This window comes from Drosophila arizonae, chromosome X, assembly GCF_054131065.1.
Source record: "Drosophila arizonae isolate 15081-1271.41 chromosome X, UAZ_ARI_1.0, whole genome shotgun sequence".
NCBI classification, from domain to species: Eukaryota; Metazoa; Arthropoda; class Insecta; order Diptera; family Drosophilidae; genus Drosophila; species Drosophila arizonae.
The window spans coordinates 20,351,653-20,373,724 of record NC_142927.1 but is presented as its reverse complement, the minus strand read 5'-3'; the positions used below and the strand labels follow the sequence as shown (position 1 = coordinate 20,373,724).

General features: G+C 40.8%; 3 protein-coding genes and 1 long non-coding RNA gene across 5 annotated transcripts in view; 1 reads left to right on the top strand and 3 right to left on the bottom strand.

Moving 5' to 3' along the window:
• The window catches only part of f (espin protein forked), a 61,946-nt gene that overhangs the window by 8,902 nt on the left and 30,972 nt on the right, over positions 1-22,072 (top strand). The window contains exon 2 of one of the 2 annotated variants that reach the window (XM_089476126.1): positions 10,808-11,833. In XM_089476126.1, coding sequence (XP_089332252.1) covers positions 10,842-11,833 — 992 coding nt within the window. In that variant the 5' untranslated portion in view covers positions 10,808-10,841. Of the gene's footprint in view, positions 1-10,807; positions 11,834-13,820; positions 14,359-22,072 lie in introns of those variants that run through there. The other variant, XM_089476128.1, reaches the window with a different exon arrangement.
• LOC108620161 (3'-5' RNA helicase YTHDC2) lies at positions 5,172-9,371 on the bottom strand. The gene is made up of 3 exons (XM_018017054.2): positions 8,597-9,371; positions 8,317-8,524; positions 5,172-8,246 (listed from the first exon to the last, which is right to left on the bottom strand). Exons 1-3 carry the CDS (start codon positions 9,239-9,241, stop codon positions 6,178-6,180), a joined length of 2,922 nt encoding a protein of 973 aa, XP_017872543.1. The 5' UTR covers positions 9,242-9,371; the 3' UTR covers positions 5,172-6,177.
• On the bottom strand, positions 9,539-10,569 carry LOC108618355 (uncharacterized). Its single transcript, XM_018014327.2, has 2 exons — positions 10,411-10,569; positions 9,539-10,345 (listed from the first exon to the last, which is right to left on the bottom strand). Exon 2 carries the CDS (start codon positions 10,333-10,335, stop codon positions 9,634-9,636), a length of 702 nt encoding a protein of 233 aa, XP_017869816.1. The 5' UTR covers positions 10,336-10,345; positions 10,411-10,569; the 3' UTR covers positions 9,539-9,633.
• On the bottom strand, positions 17,413-20,019 carry LOC149267996 (uncharacterized). Its single transcript, XR_016271427.1, has 3 exons — positions 19,545-20,019; positions 18,970-19,465; positions 17,413-18,060 (listed from the first exon to the last, which is right to left on the bottom strand). It is a non-coding gene; the product is annotated as an uncharacterized LOC149267996 (long non-coding RNA).

The following is a 22,072-nucleotide window of genomic DNA, read 5'->3' as shown; positions in this document are numbered from 1 at the left end:
GAAGAAAACTCTTTCCAATCAATAGCATTCATTCGAAAGAGCTCAATGGCTTGCCTCCGATCTGGTTTCATCGCTTACCAATCAATATCGGCCATCGTTGTTGACAATCATTCAGAGCGCCAAAAGTTCAGCTAGCCGAGAGTTCACTGTGGCGATTGCCCAGATAGTTAGTCTCAGCAATTCGAATGCTGGCAGAATACTCTTTCGGTTTCAGATTTTGCGCTCTGAGCATTCGATTTCATGGCCAACAAGCTGCGACTAATCACTGGGTATTGCGCGAATCGCAGACAAACGCGAATACAGTTAGGTTACCTGTACAGCATTTGGGCACAGCTAACGGCCAATTGGCCGACGACAAAGCCACAAAGCCACAAAACCACAAAACCAATAAGCCAATAAGCAATGTTCCAATGTAAAATAGAAGCAAACTCTTGTGGCTGAAAATCAATTTGCTGCGCTGACTGATGATTGACTGAGCCATTGTCAATCGCGGGCACCGATTGAACCGAAGGCGCGAGTTCAAAAACAATATCAAGAGACAAAGTTAAGGCCAATTGGCAATTGGCCTGAATGCTCAATTAAAATGAAATGCAACAGCTTAGTGCAGCGGCGCGCTAATGGCTGGACAATAAACTTGGCTAGCAAGTGGAAGTGGATGCCACAAGTTGAACGCACTGGTGTTGCAAGCAGCATCATTCAACACATAGTTGCACCTGTTCGGCGGGTGGCTAGCCGGCTGACTGGCCGGCTGGCTGGCTGGCTGGCAGTCTGTCGTCTGTCGCCTGTCTGTTTGTCTAGCTGGCTAGCCGCATGCTATAAGCACTCGCCACATGCTACATTTGCATTTGTGGGTCAGCAGCGGTTCCGGCCATAATGGCCATGGCCACGACAAATGCGACAGCCTCGACCCTTGCCCAGTGGCTGTCCGGCAAGTCGGTGCCCTGGAATGCCCACAGCTGATCAAGTGATGTGAACAGTGCCTTAGGATAGATTTCACATGCTGTGGGACAAGCACTTGATAGCCATTTGCCACTTGGCTATGAGAAGAGAGGTATATGATAGGTATATTTCTGAATTGGCTAAAAGCTGAATTCCGATTCAAAATTCATTTCAAACTGGTTAAAAATTATATTTGGGAATATATAATGTTGCTTACAAGAAGCTAAACATATCATGACTAGGGTAATGCAAGTGCAGTCGGTAGTAGCCGACAGGCAGATACCCTACGTTGAATGCAACTGCTTTTATATAAATTTATACTAATATTTTATTGAAGTTAAATAATTTACTAACTTATGCATACTACTGAAACATTTAGTAATAGTTATATCTAAACTCTTTCTCTCTCTGTCTCATTGCTATATGAATCGAGGGCTTGACTGGTTGTGTTCTCTTCTTGAATGTCTGACGATAGTCTCCTACAGCTTTAAGTAATTAATAATAATTATATTAATAATTAATGAATATAATATTAGTATTATATTTACTAAAACTTATTTAAAATTTTTAATGTATTTACAAACACTCAATATGGAAAGTAGAATAGAGCAGATGAGATCCACTGTGATTTGTGATTTGTGAAAGTGATTTGCCCGTATGTATATAAACGATATAAAATTTGTGTCACAAAACCTTAATAATATACATAAGTATGATCTACTACAAAATAATTGAGAGCATTCAAATGTCTATTTGAAGAGAAAATACATTCGAACTAGTTTCAAATTCAAACTCGTCCCAAACACGAACTCGTCTTTACATAATCAAATTTTATGCACGGCATCGTTTTTCATAATTTCATTAAATGGAAGCACTTCACAGGATTCGAACTCGTTCTTTCCCAACTCACACACATATAAATACATGCATACATATATAGGTATATGCATAAGGCAATCAGAGATTGAGCTCACGTGTGTTCCGTTCATATGTGTGCATAAATTCAAATCAATTCCAGCTGCCAATTTAGTAATTCAATACGGAATTCGCACATTCAAATGTCTCTGTGCAGCAGTGTTTAGCCAGTTTAGCCTATTTCAAGCTAGATCTAGCCTTTTGATAATAAGTCCATTGAACGTGATGGGCTGGAATAGCAAGAATAAGAGGGAAATTATGCAGAAGTCTTAGATCATAAAAGAGCTATACTACTATAGAGCAAAAGCAACAGCTGTCTATGCCATATAATAATTATAAATATTATAATAAAAGTGTAGCTAAAAATACTAAACAAATAAGGCAGCGTAATGAGGGATTTGGATTTCACAAATTATGTTTGATTGCCTATATATGTATATCTGTTCGTATACCTGTCTGTCTGTCTCTCTGTCTGTCTCTCTATCTGTCTGAAGAACTAAGGCAGATCATTTAATCTGTCTATGTGTATGCTGCAATATTCCTTTGGTGTTTGAGTAAGACGAAGTTGGAATGCTTAGAGCAGCAGAGAGTGTTCCTTCCCATTGGTCCATTAAAGCTCGACTGCAACGACCCCTCTCTGACGTCAGGCCCAACATTTGAGCGCACCTTAGGGTTTGAGTGAAAGTCGCCCTATATAAAGGGCAGCAGCTGCAGCATTTCTTCAGTCGCCCAAGTCTGGTGGGCCTGGGTCAGTCGTGTAGTGTAGTAAAGTGAAGTGATGTGAAGTATGTGCACGACCTTAGCGGACTTAAAGACTTTGTGGAAGTACTTAGAGGATATATTTAAGGGAAATACTTGGAGGAAATACTTGGAGGAAATACTTGGAGGAAATACTTGGAGGAAATACTTAGAGGAAATACTTGGAGGAAATACTTGGAGGAAATACTTAGAGGAAATACTTAGAGGAAATACTTATAGGAAATACTAAGAGGAAATACTAAGAGGAAATACTAAGAGGAAATACTTAAGGGAAATACTTGGAGGAAATACCTAGAGGAAATAGTTATAGGAAATACTTTTAAAAATACTTGGGAGAAATACTGAGTGGCAATACTCAGAGGCAATTTTCGGGGAAAATACTTAGGGGAAATACTTGGGGGAAAATACTTGGGAAATTTTTAAGTTTGTTTTTGTATTTTATTATTAATATGAGCAAAACAAAGGTGACTGGAAGTAATTTATCAAATATATTTGCTACTTGTATGTTTTGCTCCCTTTTTCTTCAATACCATTGCTCTAGCATTTTTTTCTACATCAGCCTCTTTTAGCCTATTTTTGTCAACAATCGAGCTTATTTCGCGCATGACCAAACGTCTGATATCACCTGTGTTACTTAACGGACTGATATAGTGAATACCATTATATCATTTTAAATATATGTATGTACATACTTACATACTTCCCTTAGACATATATATGACAAAAGGAAATTGTCCATATACATGTACATACATACATACATATAAGCATCTCTGATTCAAGTATAATATTTAGTTCTTTAGACTCTAGCGGATCATCTGGAAGGTTGGCTTGAATTTTGAATACTTATGCATATATTGTCATTGAATTAAACAAACTTACTTTCATATGATGTAAACGTATTTCCATATGATGTCGACTATGAACTGTGCTGGTTCCGGTACAAAGCTCATCCCAAAATGTGCTACAGTTGAACCAGATCGAAATTGAGCAGCTGCAAAAGAAACCAGTGGAACTAATAGTGGAACTAATAGACAATGGCAATTGGTCATATCATTTCTAGAGCCATGCGTGTAGGTACTTGGAAAACTTGGCTTATAATTGAAAGGTACTTCAGCAAACAACAACAACAGCAGCAGCAGTTGCAACAACACTAACAACAACAACAACAGAGACAGTTAGACAGACTGAGCTCTCGGAGACAAGTAACAAATTAATTTCACTTTCTTTGCTGCATTTGTTGCTGTTGTTGCCTCAGTTGCCGGAGTTGCCTCTGTTGCTTGTGGCACGTTGTCTTTTTCATCACACAAAATTGGCCTGGCTGCCTGCCATTGTTAGAGCGCGGGGGGCGCAGCACCAGCAGCAACAGCAACGAGGCTGCTCAGGTTTATTGACTGCGCGCATGCGCCAACAACAGCGTTGCCTGTGCAATTACAAACTGTTGTTGCTGCTTGCTGCTGCTGTTGCTGCTTGCTGCTCTGTTGCGCCTCAATGGGTCGCACTTGGCCCAGGGGGCTGGGCCTGCCTCCCTCTCCCCTGCCAAGTGGCAGCGAAACATGAAAATTGCCCCAGCATTGCCACAATGGGCTAACGAAGGAGCCGTCGCCGAACTGGGCGCTGCCGCCAGGTTTGACACTGACACTGACGCTGACGCTGACTTAGTGGCAGCTGCATTCCATGCACTTGTGGCACACATCTTTTCACCCAGCAATTAAAGTGCTGGCATATTTCAAGCCACGCACTGCCAGAGCTGCGAGCTGCAGCCAAAGCATCCACAAAGGTTTCCATTTCATTGTGGCGACAGTCGTAAGCCAAGCCAAGATCAATCACAGACTTCCTACTCTGACTATTTCCCTCTAAAAGATCCCTCATTGCACATATTCATCAGTCAATGAGTTGAACAAGCAATATCTTATATACATATATATGTATGTATGTACATATATATTTAGTAACTCATCCTCTCTCTTTACAATATCAGCTATTCATCGTAGCTTAGGTGGCCATCAATCAGTTATATATTTAGATTTTTAGATTGTCAGATATATATTTACACTCTCTCTCCATCTCCCTCTCTCTCTTTTATTAATCAGCTGCAACTGTTTTATATAAATAAATAATATAAATTAGGCATCCTCGACAGTTTCTCTGCGTAAGATCAGATATTTATTTCAGCACTACCTAAGATTATCAACGAATCAGTCAGTCAATCATTTTGTGCATAAAGCCGAACTATATCATACAGTACTTACATATGTATATACATTCATAGTTCTATTTACATTTAAGGCCTTTGCTACATCCTCTCTTTCTCTCTCTCTCTCTCACCTTATCTCTCTTGTTCTCTCCAGTATCTTAATTATATCAGTCAATAAATTTAGCATCTACTAAAACTATCTTATAATTTGCTAAAAGCTATTATGTTGTTTATATTATTTGCTATTTAAATTATATTATTCGCTATTTTATTTAACAACTTTACATCTAGACTTTCTGAAGTATCAGATATTGAGTTCAGCTGCTTAAGCTGAGCGCCAATCAATCAATCAATCAATTCGTTCATGTAGCAAAACAAACTTATTTTTATTCACATTCATGATTATACATATTTATATTTATGTATTTTTGTATTCATAGCCTTCCTTACATACGTAAGTATGTCTCCTTCTCTTCCTCTCTCCCTCCGTCTTCTTCGCTCTCTATCGTTGAGCATTAACGAGTTTAGCAAATCGAGTAAACTCCAAGTACTTGAGTATTTATACCTATTTTTTTTGTTTTTTTTTTTTGTTTTTTTTGTTTTTTCTTTGTTTTTTTGTTTTTTGTTTGTTTTTTTTTGTTTGTTTTGTTTTAGCATTCACAGCAGTCTGTCGATAAGATCATTTATGTTAGACATTACAATTCGAATTAGAGATATGCACAAGTTCTTCACAATTAGTTAGGTCATACGATCGCCGCATGTTAATACTGATTCACATTTCCATCAATATTTGATATTGTACATTGCAAATAGTAGCGTGAGTGTGAAGAGACTTGCCTGTATAACTAAATCTATTTTGCACGTATTTTGCACAATTTCAAGGGTTTACATTCAGGTCTATGGTATAATCATGTAACATGTATACATATATACATAAATGATTGAAATGAAATATCTTAGGACATACAAATACATTCGGAATGTCAACATGCACATCTATATCATGCGTACATACTTTGATATAGACTTCATTTGATGAATCGATTCACGTGGGTGTTGACAATTCAAGATGGGATTTACAGTGAGTGGCTGTAGTTCGAGTCAAGGCTGTTCAAGACATTATTGCGTTGGTGTTGTGGTTGAGTGGATCTGACTAGTCCTTTGATTTCACAGAATTGCAATTGGTACACTAAATACTACAAAAAAATATCGAAAATGCAGTCATGGCAACAAAAGTCACCATGTCACAGTTGTTTGGCATTCTCCATACTTGGATTGAAATGGAAAGTTTTAGTCAAATTTCAACTAAAAACATAAATAAGCTGCAAGGCCATTTGACCTTGGCTAAGTTAAAAACTGTCGTCTTTTTAGTAAAATATAATGTCGGTGGCCGATAGGCCCGACATGTCGGTGTCGAGGGCCAGCAGTCTCTGGACATAGTCGACGGATGGACAGCGTGAGGGCACCATGGTGCGGGAGGCGACCATTTCATCAAACTCCCGGGCAATGTGGGAGCGCAGCCTGATCAGGTTGGAGCCCAGCTCAGTGGAGAGGCGAATGCTGAGGTTGGAGTCCAGGCGCAGGATGCTTTGCTCCACTTTATTGTAGGTCTCGTCCTCGTGGAACAGCAGCTCCGGCACATATTGCTCCAGTTTGACTGTCTTGCCGCATTGCAGCGCCACCATCAGGGTGCTGATCAGCGTGGCATGCTCAATGTGCGAGACGAGGCCGGCCGAGCGGGTCTTCTCCACGTAGACGAGCCATTCGCTCATGTTGCTCTTGGCGCGCTTCGCGAAACATAGCGGCAAGATAGAGTTGCGAGAGAGCTGGACACGCGGATCGCTCTCGTCGACCAGACGGGAGTGACGCGGATGATCGACGTAGACGATGCGCGGATAAAGGCCAGCTGCCAGAGCAAGCCGGACCATGTTTAAGTTGTTGTCATACCTGTAGGCCATACGCATGTCTACGAACTTGATTAAGCGCGTCAGAGTGAGGCGCAGGGTGTGCACAGCTGAGACGAAATTATCCATGGATTTGCGGCAGAGGCAGTTCCTCTCGCAGAATCGGTCCATTTCGCGGCTGCCCCTGGTGTCAGCGGACATGTAGGCATGATATAGTTGAAGGACCCCAATCGAATCGCTGGACGTCTCAATGCTAAAGAAGTCGCGCGACTTGCGCTGCTCGGTGCGTCCGGAGCGATCGCTGGGCAGTACAAACGGATCTCGCACCGAGTAGTAGGCGGTAATGATGCTCAGGCTGCCCACGCATTGGTAGTAGATGCCATAGATCATGCACTTCGCCAGCTGCACATCCAGCGGCAGCTGGGCTATGATATGGCCCAGCTGGGTGACGCTTTCGTCCTCATCGCGCAGCACGCCCAAGAGCTTTAGCATGGCGCACGACTGGGCAATGGCGGCGGGCTGCGGACGATCCAGAGCCTGGGCCAGGAACTGTTCGATGGGCTTGTTCGGGGCTGCAATCTTGGCCAAGAGACAGATCTCGTCGAGAGTATGGCGCAGAATCTCCGGCACGGTGAAGCAATTGAAGGACTCGAACTGAGCGTTGCTGTACAGGCGATAGCAAATGCCATCCTTACGCCTGCCGGCACGTCCGGTGCGCTGCTGTGCGTCCGCCTTGGATATCCAGGTGCAGGCCAGATGTGAGGCGCTAGTCGATGGGTCGTAGGTCTTCATCTTGACGCGACCCGTATCGATCACATACAGCAAATCGGGTATGGTGATCGAGGTCTGGCCAATGTTGGTGCTGAGCACCACCTTGAGCTGGACGTTTGGATATTCACGAAAGACATCCCTCTGCCTCTGGCTGTCGACCTGGCTGTGCAGTAGCAGGACTTTGATCAAGTCCGTGGGCAGAGCCGTTTGCAGCTGATCCATCAATTTGGTCATGTCCTGGTAGCCAGGCAAGTAGACAATAACGGCGCCCTTCATGCCCATGAGCAGCAGCACCTGCAACAGCGACACAATCAACGAGTTGTCAATATCCATCTCGTTGATGTTGTGAGCCAGGGAATAGGCGCGCAACAGCTGCTCGCCCTCAAGATTCTTGTGATTGCCCAGCAGACTCGACATCTGCGGAGTCAAGTAGCCAGTTATGTGCAGTATATCCTCCAGCGAATAGACGCGCACATTGAAGCTACGACCCTCCACATTGAGGACGGGTGCATCATCAAAGTATTTGGACAAGGCCAACAGATCCATGGTGGCCGACATGAGTATCACCTTGAGCGATTTGTTACGCTCGAGCTCTAACTTAATGGCTAGTAGTAGGAAGTCTGTGTCCAGATCGCGGTCGTGGACCTCATCAATAACCAGATGTGTTGTATTCTCAAAGAACTCGGACCCGTTCATGGCCAGGGTGCGCAGCAGGCAGCCACTTGTGGTCAGTGACAGCACAGTATTATTGCTGTACTTGCCTGCAGAGCAGATGAGATGGTGAGATGGGACGGGGTCGGGTCGGGTCGGGTGGGCTGCTGCAATACTTACTCTCCATGCGTATTATATAGCCCACGGTGTCGCCGAGCGACTCGCCACGCTCTTCGGCAATGCGCCCGGACACGCTGATGGCGGCAATGCGGCGCGGCTGGCTGACCACAATGCGCACCGGTTTATTCATGGCTGCCGCATCCTCGAGCAGATACTGCGGCAATTGGGTCGACTTGCCGGAGCCTGTGGCGCCGTTAATAATAAGTACCTGAAAACGAATTAAATGTGACAGGAGAGATGTGGCCATAGGCTCCTGATTGTCACGGGAAGTCTCACTTACCTGCGACATTTCAAGCAGTTGGAAAATGCGGTTGCGCTTTGTATATATGGGCAGATCCTTGCGTTCGGCAGTCAGCGTTGCATTAGTGCAGCGCGAAAGTGCCGGCACGCGCGGTATGCCCAGCAGACCTCCAGTTTGGACGAGCGACTCGTTGCGACGTTGCGACTGCATGGGCACTGTCCTGCGGCGGCCCAGCTCGTTTAGTGCCTTGTGAAGAACACGGCGGAACTGCAAGGTCACCGACAGCCTCACATTGTCGAGACACGCGTTCAAGCGATAGGTATTGCTGCGGCTGAGTGTTAGCACTCGGTCGCCGGCATCGTTACGGCTGCGCGTTTTTACGCCTTGCTGCCTAGCAAAATGGTGTATCTCTTTACGCTCCATATTGCTTAAGCCGAATATCTCTTGGCACAGCTCGTCTCCTTTTATAAAATCGAGCACAGTTTGTTGCAGACGATGTATCTGTTCAAATGTCAGCTTTTGTTGGTCAAGATTGTTAGTTTTGTCCGTATTTAATTTTTTTTTCTGTTTGGTTTTAGGTTTTGGTGTCGGTGCCGGATTTGACTCTATGACTTCTCCGATGTCAGTCTTTGATTTAGACTTGTTCCGGCGAGTTCGGCCGGTCTTCGGCTTTTTATTTGTCATGTTGCAAGCCTTGCCGTACTTATCCTATCACTCTTCGATGTTCCTGCCAAAAGAAAGGACAGACCTTATCTAGCATGCGAATGTTGCAATTTCTACTAGCGGCCAGAACTAAATGCTGTAGCAGTCAGCTTGTGAGCGACTGAAATCGATTACACTTAATCGATTATAGCTTTCGCTAATTTCGTGAATAAACTCAACAGAAAATAAAACTTCGCCGCATATTGAAACTTTTAAAGCTTTTCATGCGCCTAACAAAATGCAATTTAAATGACATTTTTATGAAATAAGACTATGAGCTTAATTTTCAAATAATTTTATATTTATTGTATGTATATACACAAATAAAAAAAATTTCCTATACTCTAAGTGCACAGTGTTAAGGCAGTTGAACGTTACTTCTTTACTATAGTTTTCGCTTTTTGCGGCTCTTCTTCGCTGTCCTCTTCACTGCTGTTTTCCTCTGAACCGAAATCAGATTCACCCTCCTCGTCTTCATCCTCATCCTCATCTTCGCCATAATCGTCGTCTTCTTCGGCGAGATTCAGCTGTTTGATCTTATCTAGCAGCTCCTCACGTGTATGCCTAACCCGTGTTGCCTTCTCTTGAGCCTCGCGCTCCTCCTCGTCGAGTGGCTCCTCAGTTTCCTGCTTGCGCCCCTTCTCCATGAAGCGTAGAAAGGCGCGTCGCTTGCGCTCTGAGAACGATTTGATTAATCTATCCATTTCGACCTGCAGCTGCTGCTCTTCCTGCGGCGTCGGCTGTGGCGCCTCAATTTCCACCTCGTCGGCGCTCTTAAGGCACTTGGCACACACATGATCCTTGACGGCGCAGTCCTTGCAGATGACATGGTATGCCTTGCGGACAGTCCGCTGTTGGCAGCGGGCGCACGTCTTGGCCTGCGTGAGGGGCTTATACTTCTTGTATTTGATCTTCCACTCGATGACCTCCTTGCAGCGCTGGCACACGGTCGACACATGCATTTTATTGAGGCGCATCTGCTGTGGCGTCTTGTCATGCAAATCGTTTTTAAATACATGACGATTTTTGTGTTTTTGTGCACGTGTGCGAGTCGCGTTGCCGCGCTGTGTGCTCATGTTGTTGTATCTGTAAATGCGGCACGGCAGAAAGTTAGTTTGCTCGAATTTGGATTTATTGTATGCAGTATTTACTCTTAGCTCAGGGTTTTTGAAGAAACAGCGTTTGTCTAGGCTTCGCTTATAAATTTTGTTAAATGTTTTGGTGCAGAAATTAAATAATCGATAACACGCAATTTACTCAATTTGGTAAATCCAGATGGTTGCCCAACATGTGCGCGCTAACGATTGCAAGCTGACTGCTACATCACGAGTCAGCATTAAGCACTGAATGTTGTTTGGTCAGATATATCGTATGGCACTCATATCGCTGCTAACGCTCACAAACTCTTCGCTGTGACACTTAAAAAGCTTTCCTTTCTTAAAAATAGCCGCGTAAGAATATACAAAAAGAGCTTTACCTAACTAAATGAATATTGATTATTATTGTAAATTAAATACTAATATTGTTATTATTCGTCTATTATTGCAGACAGTCAGCTAGGCAACGCGCCCATGCCGACGCAATGCGCGATCTCAAGCAGCGCTTGTTTGATCTTTTGCGATCCGGCGGCATATCTGTCGGCGAGAACAATAATAACAACAACAACAGCAACAATGGCAATGGCAATGGAAATGGCAATAACAATAAGAGCAATGGACCACAACAGCAGCAACAGCATCAGCAGTCGCAGCAGCAGCAGCAGCAGCTCTATTCCTCACATCATCCCGTGCCGAAGCCGAAGAAGCTGCATGAATATACTGCAGCCGACTGCAATGCAGCCTTCTTGCGTAAATATCACGACCTGAGCATCAGCAGAGCGAGGGAGCGAGAGCGCGAGTTGGAGCTGGAGCCGAACGGCACCTCGAATGTCATATACTTCAACGAGAATCTATCGATGACCAGCAAGTACAATATACGACAGTTTCCCCTGACGCGCTACCCCTCCTGTCCGCTGAGCAGCTTCGGGCTGTCGCCTCAGCGGGCGGAGGGCAGCGCAGGCAGCAGCCTGGCTGAGGACACGGAGAGCGACAGGTATAACTTCTGCTCGGACGGATCGGAGGATCAGAGCAGCAGTGCGCACACACTCAAGCTGCGCTGTCACAAGCTGCACATGGACACGGACGCGGAGGTGGATGCAGAGGGCGACGACGCAGACGACGCAGACATGGATGGCGATGATCTCGATGACGATCATGCCGAATCGCAGCTGGACTCGTTCTGCACGCTCTGCACCTCCACGTTCAGCTACAACAAGTGCTGCCGCTTCTGCGACAATTCGCTCTGCGGCTCCAAGTGCAACTCGGAGCGCGGCTCCCATGCGAGTCGGCTCAGCTGCAGCAATCGCAACAACAACAACAACTATGGCCTACTCGACAATGAGCTCGACTTTAGTGCGCAGCAGCTGCTGCATCAGCCGCATCCGCATCCACATCCTCATCCACATCATCATCAGCAGCGCTTTGGAGGCGCCACCAGGCTCCACCCGCCCAATCTGGCAGCAGCAAGTGCTATCAGGTAGGTTATACATCATACATACATTAACACATTTATATATGCCGAATATATAATACTCTAGCTTATGCTTACAAGTTTAACAGGTCAGCGAATGTTAGCATAACATTAGCCCTTAAGAACTGTTAAGTAACATTACGTAGCCAAAAAAGACTAAAAGGAGCAGAGGTTCACACGAACGAACCAGTGGCAATTGCATAGGGCAGTCTTCTAGTGTTGTAAAACTCGATACGAATTTAGAAATTCGTAATTCGAGCGAAGTCGACAGCGAGACAGCACTTGAAACGCATAAAAGAGAGAGAGAGAGAGAGAGAGAAAGAGAGAGAAATATGTAGCTCGATTGTCATACACCACCCCCTCTTTGGACTATAAAATCAAATGTAATTTAGTAATAAGTAAGAAGATTTTTACCTTTTCGAAGTTTTTGCAGCTTTTTGGATTCGAATATTGAGACTTGACTTGTATTGAGAATTTGATCTGTACCAACACAATATATATATTTTTTCTTTTTTACAAGTTTGGGAAGTATAGCTCATAGCTCGTAGCCTTACAAAAGCCTACTTGAGATAGAAAATATTTTTATTTTCTCATTTATCCTTTTCTCATCGGAGTGGGATGGTATTAAAAGAAGTGTATGATTCGGAATGTGTAGGTCAGTGTAATTCGCAGATGGCTGTCATGATAACCTTATAACAGATCCAAGACGATATATATACATATATCATATAAATTTAAAGCAACTTTCAATGACCATGCCGCTAAAGTCAATATGTTGGAATCAATTTCCGAGGTGCTCAATCATGAGTTTGATATAATAATCAATCAGCATCATCATCAAAGATAATGATAATTGGCCATAATGCAGTTGCTAATGAAGTGTTTTATGAAATAGTTTTCAATTGCAATTAACAATTAGCTAACTGATTGCATTTAAATAGAAAATAAAGATCAGCAAACCAATTATAAACCGAATTGAACTCAAATGAACTGCAGCGAGTCGAACTGGTCTCGTGAACGAATCGGAGCTAAGACTGAGTTCAGTTGCAAAAGACCTAATTCAGTTGATGAAAGGGATTTTGGAAGTGCATAGAAAATAGATTTGGTCATATGCATAAATGCTTATTGGTATTTATGTAAATGGAATATGTATCTTTAGCATGGCTAAGAGAAGAAGAAGAAACGCTGGTTCCGTTAGACAAGCAGCCAAACAATGGTAGCTAAACAGCTGCCCAGCTGCCTAGAAGCGCATGACGCGGCTCTGGCTATAAAAAGCATTCAAAAAAACATAAACTCGATTGAATAAAGTTAGCTGAACAAGTAAGAGTGCTTGAGTCGAACAGTGGTTGGTTGGCAGATACCCTGTATTAGCTCCCCTGGCAAGTGCATCTTATAATAATGAATATGACTAGGCTAATATCATGGAAATAAGAGAGAAGTCAAATAGATTTCACTAAAAGATCAAATTTGAAAAAAAAAAAATATATATATATATATATATATATATATATATATATATATATATATATATATATATATATATATATAAATATTAAAATGAGGCGAAATTCTTAACTTGAAAAAAAAAAGCAAAATTCAGTTTTAATACATTTTCCATTTATCCTTTTTATATTAATTTTCTTATTAGCTAGTGGAACCAAACCTATGATTCTATATATCCAATACGACAATTGCATAGGGTATGGGGCATAATTTAAGATCAAAAAAATTTCGAAAAACGTAAAAAAGAGAGCGAGCAGAAGCCAGAAAAAGCCCAGCAGTGTGCAAAAAGCGCATCGACGCATTAAAAACATCACACACACACACACATGTAATTCCAAAGTAGCCTCAACAATAATAACAACAAATATGCAATGTAAACAAACGAGCAGAAGCTTTCGAGCTTTCACGCCTGTTGCTACGACGCTGACGCTTTGAGCGCTGAAAGCAACAGCAGCAGCAGCGACGTCAACAGCGGCAGTGGCTGCGGCGGCTTTTACATTTCTTTGGCGACCGGTGGCCAAAGCTGGAGTCAGAGTCGAAGTCGAACTCGAAGTCGAAATCGGAGACTCGCCGACCGCAGACTAAAAGATTCAAGACTTAAACAAGCGTCGACCATTGTTCGCATAGCACGTGCCGCGCGCGCGTCTCTCTTTCAACAGCGATTCTTGCCGGCAGCAACAAACAGTTAACACAAATTAACCGTTGCCTCAAAATGTTGCATCAATTGTGTTAGTTAGGCGTGCATATACCCACTGGTACTATACGTTATTGTTATTATTTTTTGTTGATGCATTATTTTTTGTTTTTGTTGTTTTTTTTTATTTCCTTCGTATTCATTGCAAAAGTCGCGGATCAAACGTTTTCGATATTTGTAAAGCTTGTGCTATTCATGCACGCATATCGATGTATGTGTAAGCGCGTGTGTGCATGTGAGAGAGATAGTGCGCGTGTGTGTGTTATGTTTACGCGATATACAGTAATTTGTGAGCTTATCTCTTGCATCTTCTTGGATAAAGCAAACATTCTGAGTAAGTTGCACTTTGATTACATTTGGAATATGAAAGTCGAGAGATAATAAGAAAATAGGTGAATTACAAAATATGTAGAAATGCATACATGAAATTAACTTAATTAAAATGTAAGCCAAGGCTTTTATTAAATATTGGCAATGCATCGATTGATTTGATTTCATAAACAATTATTGCTGATTATAAACTACATTTACATCGATTGTATATGTATGCATATGCTTTACATATATTTTTTAAATTTTAGTCAATTTGTAGTATTAGAAAGTATTGTCATATAAATGCAGATCAAATCGTGCGATGATCTATCAGAACTTCTCTTTTTGGCTTAATAAAAGTGAAAGTTATTTTGCTATAATCCAATTAAAATGATGCCCAATAGTTTCTAGGGCGTGTCTGGCAGAGATTTGGATAGACAATTAGGCATTTCTCTTAACCATATTTGATTGAGCCACAAGCTGTGATAATTGTACCATACTCAGGTAGAGAAAGATCTGTGATTATTTATTTATAATTCAAGGTAATTTTCTAATTTGAAAGTCGTTTCTAATTCGAATATATAATAATACAAACAAGCTATTAGATCTGTAGTTACATTTGTAGTTCTTAGACTCATTATCAACACTATGGTATATTATGACAATAGTTGATTAAGTGGTCTACCATCCGATAACAGATCTATATTGTCTATAAGCTTTAATTAGCCCAAGTCTAGGATCATAACAAGTATTACAATAAATCATACAATTCCTAGACCACTTCTATAGATAGTATCTATATATAAATAATTCAGAGAACGTTTATACCATGATATCCAACTGCTCTATCGAACACTTTTCTTCAATATACATGTGTATCTGTTTACACATATGTACATACATATATGTATATCGTGTCGATACCTTTGCCTCATCTATATAACATCTGCAATACCTTAGAAATCGTATCATTATTGTAATAGTAATGGCATGTATGATTTCAGAGTATATACTCCATACATATCTACATATACACATATATGAACGGGCAGCTATCCATATCCATGTTTACTGATGTGATCAGAGCGCGGCGCTGTAGAATTCGAAAAGCGCATTAAATTGTATTTTGTTTCGGTGTTGCACACGCCTGTTGCCTGGCTGTAGCCGTAGCTAACCACCCGCCATTACCACCTGCCGCCACCTGCCACCTGCCACTTGCCACCTGCCACAAGCCACTCGGCGTGGTCTTAGCGATTATTTCTTTAGACATAGACGTGAAATACTTACTTTAATTATTTTTCTTTCGTTATTGCTGTTGTTGTTGTTGTTGTTGCAGTTATTGCCACATTTGAGATTGTTGTTGTTTGTTGTTGCTGGCAAACGAAGTTGCGGAAATGCCCTAGAAGTAAGCTCAAGCTTACAGAATATAATTTAATATTATTTTATTTCTTTCTTTTTTTATTTTTTTTGGTTTTGGCAACTGCGAGATAATAATAATTATTATTATTATAATAACAATAATCATACGCCAGATAACGGCGCCAAAGGGAATTTCTCAAAGCAAAAACTTTCAAATGCAAAATACGCAGATAAAAACCTGAGCGCCGATAAGAAAGAAAAGCTAATAAAAATTTCTTAATTAAGATACTTTGAAGTGGAGCTGAACAGATTGTTCATGGATGTGCGGTGGTGGCACGCTTAGATTAATGATACAGTGATTATAACACTATATATATGTATATATGTGTATATACATGGTAAACATGTATATATATCTATGTCTATTCAGTTGAAGTTTATTTCGACAGCTGAAAGCTTTTATAACTTGGATGTGATAAAGACGCTTCAAACGTGACTAGATTGAGGCAGAGTGGAGCGGCAGAGGCAGAGCGCAATATGAATTTGGATTTTAGTATTATTAACAATACTATATTTGGCTTAATTTAGGCTAGGCTAGGGTCATAAATAATTAGTGCGTACAGCTATACTTGTAATTTACAGGGTATTATAACTTCGACTAAACTGACCTCTGCAAAATAGTATGTTTGAAGGGTACTTTGTATAGCTCGTTATTGATTTTATATGATTGATATGATATATAGAAAGAAAAATATTTTTATGAGAGTAATACTAGTAAAATACTTAATATATATGAATTCTTAGAAATATTTAGACAGTTAAATAAAAGAAGAAAAAGCTGAGCTTAAATCTTAGATTAACAATTCGTTCTGGAAAATGAAAACGTGACTTGAAGCAAAATAGAAATGAACCATATGCTAATAATGATAATGATCATCAAAATAGAAGTTTATAGTGTGTATAGTCGCACACACCTATACACAAAAAAATTCTAGATAAAAATATATATGTATACATATAAAAGTAGTTTCTGGATATATAATTACACACAGATAAAAAGAAATAGATACAAATTTCTTGATAAATTTTGTAGTTTATATAGAATATAGATGCTAGAGTAAAGAATAGAATAAATGAAGAAATATATACAGATCTAAGTAAAATAATAATATATAATAACTTATAATTTATATAACAATCTATGTATATACAGAGAGAGAGAGAGAGAGAGAGAGAGAGAGAGAGAGAGAGAGAGAGAGAGCGAGAGAGAGAGAGAGAGAGAGAGAGAGAGAGAGAGAGAGAGGGAGAGAGGGAGAGTCTTAGTGTCTGTCCAACACATTTTCAATTAGGGTCCAAAGCTGCGCAGCCACAATTCGCGATTCGCAATTCGCCGTGCGGTGTAAATCGCATAACGCATTGCAAGTTGAGCGCGGCGTGTTGCACATTGCAGTCCATTCAACTTGCGTGCAGCGGACACAGGGAGATTAAAAAGAAAACAAAAAAGAAGAGGAAAATGCGAGATAAACAAAATACAAATAAAAAAGTATATAAGTCGGGGATTAGGCAAACGCATTCACACACAAGATAAATGGCCAAAAGTGGCAAATGGCCAACTGGCCAAATGGGTTTGTCTTAACGTGTATTTAGTTATTATTTTGCGCCTTACCTGGCGCTAATTAGCGACGCTCTCTGATCGAAATCTCGAAAGCATGCAGCTTAAATGATATTTATATATATAAATAGAAACAAAAATAATAATAAATATAAATCAAGAAAAAAAATATATAAAAAAAAATGAGACGCTAAAGAAAAAGTGAAATTTTTTTTTGGCCGGCTTTGGCTGGCCGCAACTCGTTTTGGCCCGAACCGCAAGCAAACTGAATCGCGTCACGCCCCTCCCTGGGTCGCGCCATGCCTCCAGCTCTTGAGCCTGGCCATCCTTTTGCTTTCATTGGAGCCAAGGTGCGGGCGATGGCTATTAGCCATAAGCGCGCTGAGCAAATCTCTCGGTCAACAACCGGCTCGAGTCTGTTGCTGTTGTTGCTGCAGTTGCTGTTGCTGTTGCTGTTGCACTTGTTGCCGCTGCAACTTTCCACCAATGTCAATTAAGTATTAAGGCAAAGCGTTTACATACGACATTTTTAACTCGATTGACTAGAAATCGCCGCCGTTGCCGATGTCGTTGTTGATGTGGATGTTCATGACTTTGGCTTTTCATTTTCCATATTAAAGCACAGCTCTCAACAGGTTTCCCATGCTTTTCATGTTGCTGCAGTTGATTGCAGTCGCTGTCATAATTGGTCATTTGCTCACCCGCTTTTGCTAATCCCAGCTGCAATCATTTTCAAATTGATCAGAGTGGATTCTAAAAAAAAAAAAGAAAACATCAAATAAACAAAATATAACAAAATTCTTAAAAATTGCTTAAAGACTTTTTAGAAATATTAAAAAAAGCAAACAATAAATTAAAAACCTGTAAGAATGCTGACTATCCTTTAATATCAAATTGGCCACGCCCCAATAGGCGCACTTTATAGCATATCGATATATTAGTAGATCAGATTAGACAAGCACTAGTAAGGAAAATTAATGAGCTGAAAATATAATTTCAATTCCATCCGTAGAGAAGATGAACAGTAAACAGTTATCAGATTTTAACTGTTCAACTTTATATAATATTGAGTTTCCCAATCTGAACCTTAGGGTTTATAAGACGAGGCCATACATTGTTAAAGATATTGATAAAAGCTCCCAAGTCTCTAGCGCAACGCTAACAATACAAACAGACAGACAGATATACAGCTAGACGAGCACTGCACAAAGCCAATATGCCCCTTTCACTTTTTGAACGAGCATAAAAGCCCCAGAAAATCAACGCTCCGCAGCCTCCGCACGCATTCCACTAACAGTATATCAAAATACCAAATCAAATACTAAACAGTAAAAATTGCATAAGAATATTTTGTAGTCCGTTGAATTTGGTTCAATTCGCTCAGAGCTGGAACGGCGCATGGCTGCAGCTCGTGCAACTCGTCCATGAGGCGGCGAGACGGCGGGACGACGAGCTGCCACCAGATGCAACAGGTGCTCGCATTGCAGTTGATGCATCTTCAGTTCTCTTATCTGTGCGCTGCCTGTGAATTGTGCGGTTCTGCATGAAGTTTCCGCCGGGGCTGCGGCAAGTGGCAAGTGGCAAGTGGCAAGTAGCAAGTGGCAAGTGGCTGATGTGGCAGCTGTTTGTCTTGCTGCTAGTTTGTTTTGCTATGTTGTTTACCTGCTGCTAGTTAATGCTGCTTGTGTATTTTTTTTCCTTCTTCTTCTCTCTTTGCTCTTCGTTTTTGTTTCGTATTTCTGAAAGAAAATGTTTTGTTTGCCTTGGACTTTCACGGCAGTCGCCAGTCGCCCAGAGGCCTCCGCTTGATGAACTGATTGAATAAATGAATGAACCTCTGATGCACGCGCATTGGCGTGATGAATGAACACGGCCCTGCGAGTGGCTTATTTGGCAAAGCCTATTAGCCAATTCAGCTTTGATATTTTCATTTCATTTGACTATATCGGTATTTATAGATGTGAGAGTATTGGGAATTGCGTTAGATCTTAGTCGGAAGCTAGTTGATCAACTTCGACTTCAACTTCCTCTCGGCGGGTCTTGATCGTGAGTCTAAGGTCTAAGCAATTTCTTTCACTTTTGCTTTCTTTTCTATTCGAGTGCGGAAAGTGAAAATTTGTCCGGCTAGTGAAACAAAGCATCGATTGACCCATCGATTCTTGGGGCCCATTTGCATTTGAATGGCGTCTGACGATGATCAAAACGAAGACGACGCGACATCTATTGCTACCACTTACCGTTATACAGCGCTCAATGCTAGCGGTGTTCTGTTTTTGATAACAATGCCCAAAAAGTAAAAGTGTCGAGACCGCCCTCCTCCGGCCCTGCCCCACGACCCCTCCAACAGCTACAGCCAGCTCGGCCAAAGTCAGAAATAACTCACAACAGGGAGAAACCGTCAATGAATCCACTTTGTAGCAATAGGGCAATAAATATATTGGTCTATGGTATTTGTATTTATGTATGTATGTATGTATGTATGTATGTATACAAAGCTTATATTTATATATGTATGTATACAAAGTTGTTCTGACTAACTTATTTATTGACTGACTGACTGACTAACTGACTGGCTGATATCTGTTTGCTTAGGTCTGGAGAAAATTACCATTCACAAATAAGATAATTTCGTTTATCTTTTATCATCTATCTTCAATCTTGTATCTTGTATCTTGTCTTGTATTTATATCTTAATCTGTATCTTCTGTCTTTTATCTTGTCTCTGTGTCTTGTATCTGTATCTTATATCAGTATCCTATATCTGTATCATTTTTCTATATCTTTTATCTGTATCTTGTATCTTTAATATATGTATCTGTATTTTTATCTGTTTCTATTATCTGTATCTTTATCTTTATTTTCTATATTGCATCTTCTATGTTTTATCTGTATCTTGTATCTTCAATTTACGAATGTGTTTTTATCTTTATCTATTATATGTATCTTTTATCTATATCTACTACCTTTTATCTGTACCTTTTATCTGTACCTCTCTCTTGTACCTTGTATCTAGTATCTAGTATCTAGTATCTAGTATCTAGTATCTAGTATCTAGTATCTAGTATCTAGTATCTAGTATCTAGTATCTAGTATCTAGTATCTAGTATCTAGTATCTAGTATCTAGTATCTAGTATCTAGTATCTAGTATCTAGTATCTAGTATCTAGTATCTAGTATCTAGTATCTAGTATCTAGTATCTAGTATCTAGTATCTAGTATCTAGTATCTAGTATCTAGTATCTAGTATCTAGTATCTAGTATCTAGTATCTAGTATCTAGTATCTAGTATCTAGTATCTAGTATCTAGTATCTAGTATCTAGTATCTAGTATCTAGTATCTAGTATCTAGTATCTAGTATCTAGTATCTAGTATCTAGTATCTAGTATCTAGTATCTAGTATCTAGTATCTAGTATCTAGTATCTAGTATCTAGTATCTAGTATCTAGTATCTAGTATCTAGTATCTAGTATCTAGTATCTAGTATCTAGTATCTAGTATCTAGTATCTAGTATTTGTATGTTATTTTGTATCTCATATCTCGTATCTTGTATATTGTATCTTTAATCTGCTTTTTTTTCTCTTCTATTTACCTTCTATATTGTTTCACTGATTGGACTATTGACTTTATATATATATATATATATATATATATATATATATATATATATATATAAATAAGTGTATATATTTGTATATCATATGGGCAGCTATCGAGCCGTGGTACAGCTTGTAGAACTTTTGCATGTCGCTCAACTCAGGCGTGACGCTGATTCTCCAACAGACTTTGTCCAGGAGTTGAGCCGCTGTAGTTAGTAGATAGTAGTACTAGTTAGTAGTTAGTAGCTACTTGCTAGCCATTAGTTTAGTCACTCAGTCAGCTCAATGAGCAGGGAGTGCTCAAGTGGGCAGCTGGTGCGTTTCCATTGAGTGAACCGATGGGGAGCTGGGAGAAGTTATATCTCTTGGTCTTCTTGAGTCGATTGAATGCTCATGGCTCATGTAAAGCCCCTGCCCAGTCGAAAACTTCTGCTTCCTCTGTCAGGTCTGTCATGCGAGCGGCTAGGGCGTGATTCATGCTCAAGCAGCGTAAAGCGTTTTCGTGATTTCTGGTTCAATGGCTCCACTCTGCAACTCTTCGCATCTATAGCTCTATAGCTTCGGTGAATGTCACCGCCCGTATTTCGGGGCCTGATGAAACATGCTCATTGTCCCTCATTCCCTATACAATTTTGTTCGCCTCTTTTGTGTGTCGGCGTGTTTTTTTTTGACAGTCCTCGACCTTCGCAATTTTATTTCTGTCCAAATTTGGTTTTAGCTCGAGATAATTTCATAATCGCTTGCTCAGATTTTGCTTTATAACGAAGTCAAAGCTCAAATTGAAATGGAAATGAAAATGAAAATGAAGATGAAAATGTCAAAGATGATGTTCATTAGCTGAGGTTGACTTTCGGGCCAATCCACTGACACTTGAGGCCTGCAATTAAGAGACCTCTCCAACTGCGGGCCAAACAAGTTTCAGTTAACACAACAGCGCCGCATTAACAGCTGAAGTTGGCCCGCAAGCAGCTGGCTTAGAAAGGCGGCCAGGCCATAAACTAAACGTTTGCCCCAATGCATTTATAATGCAAATCTACATCTATATATCCACAACAATGTCCATAGTATAATAGATCTGTTTTGACTGCGACTCTACCGCATTTCACGCATCTCCATTCCATATTCAAATTGACACCAATCCAAGGTTGACGCTCGCCGATATCGACC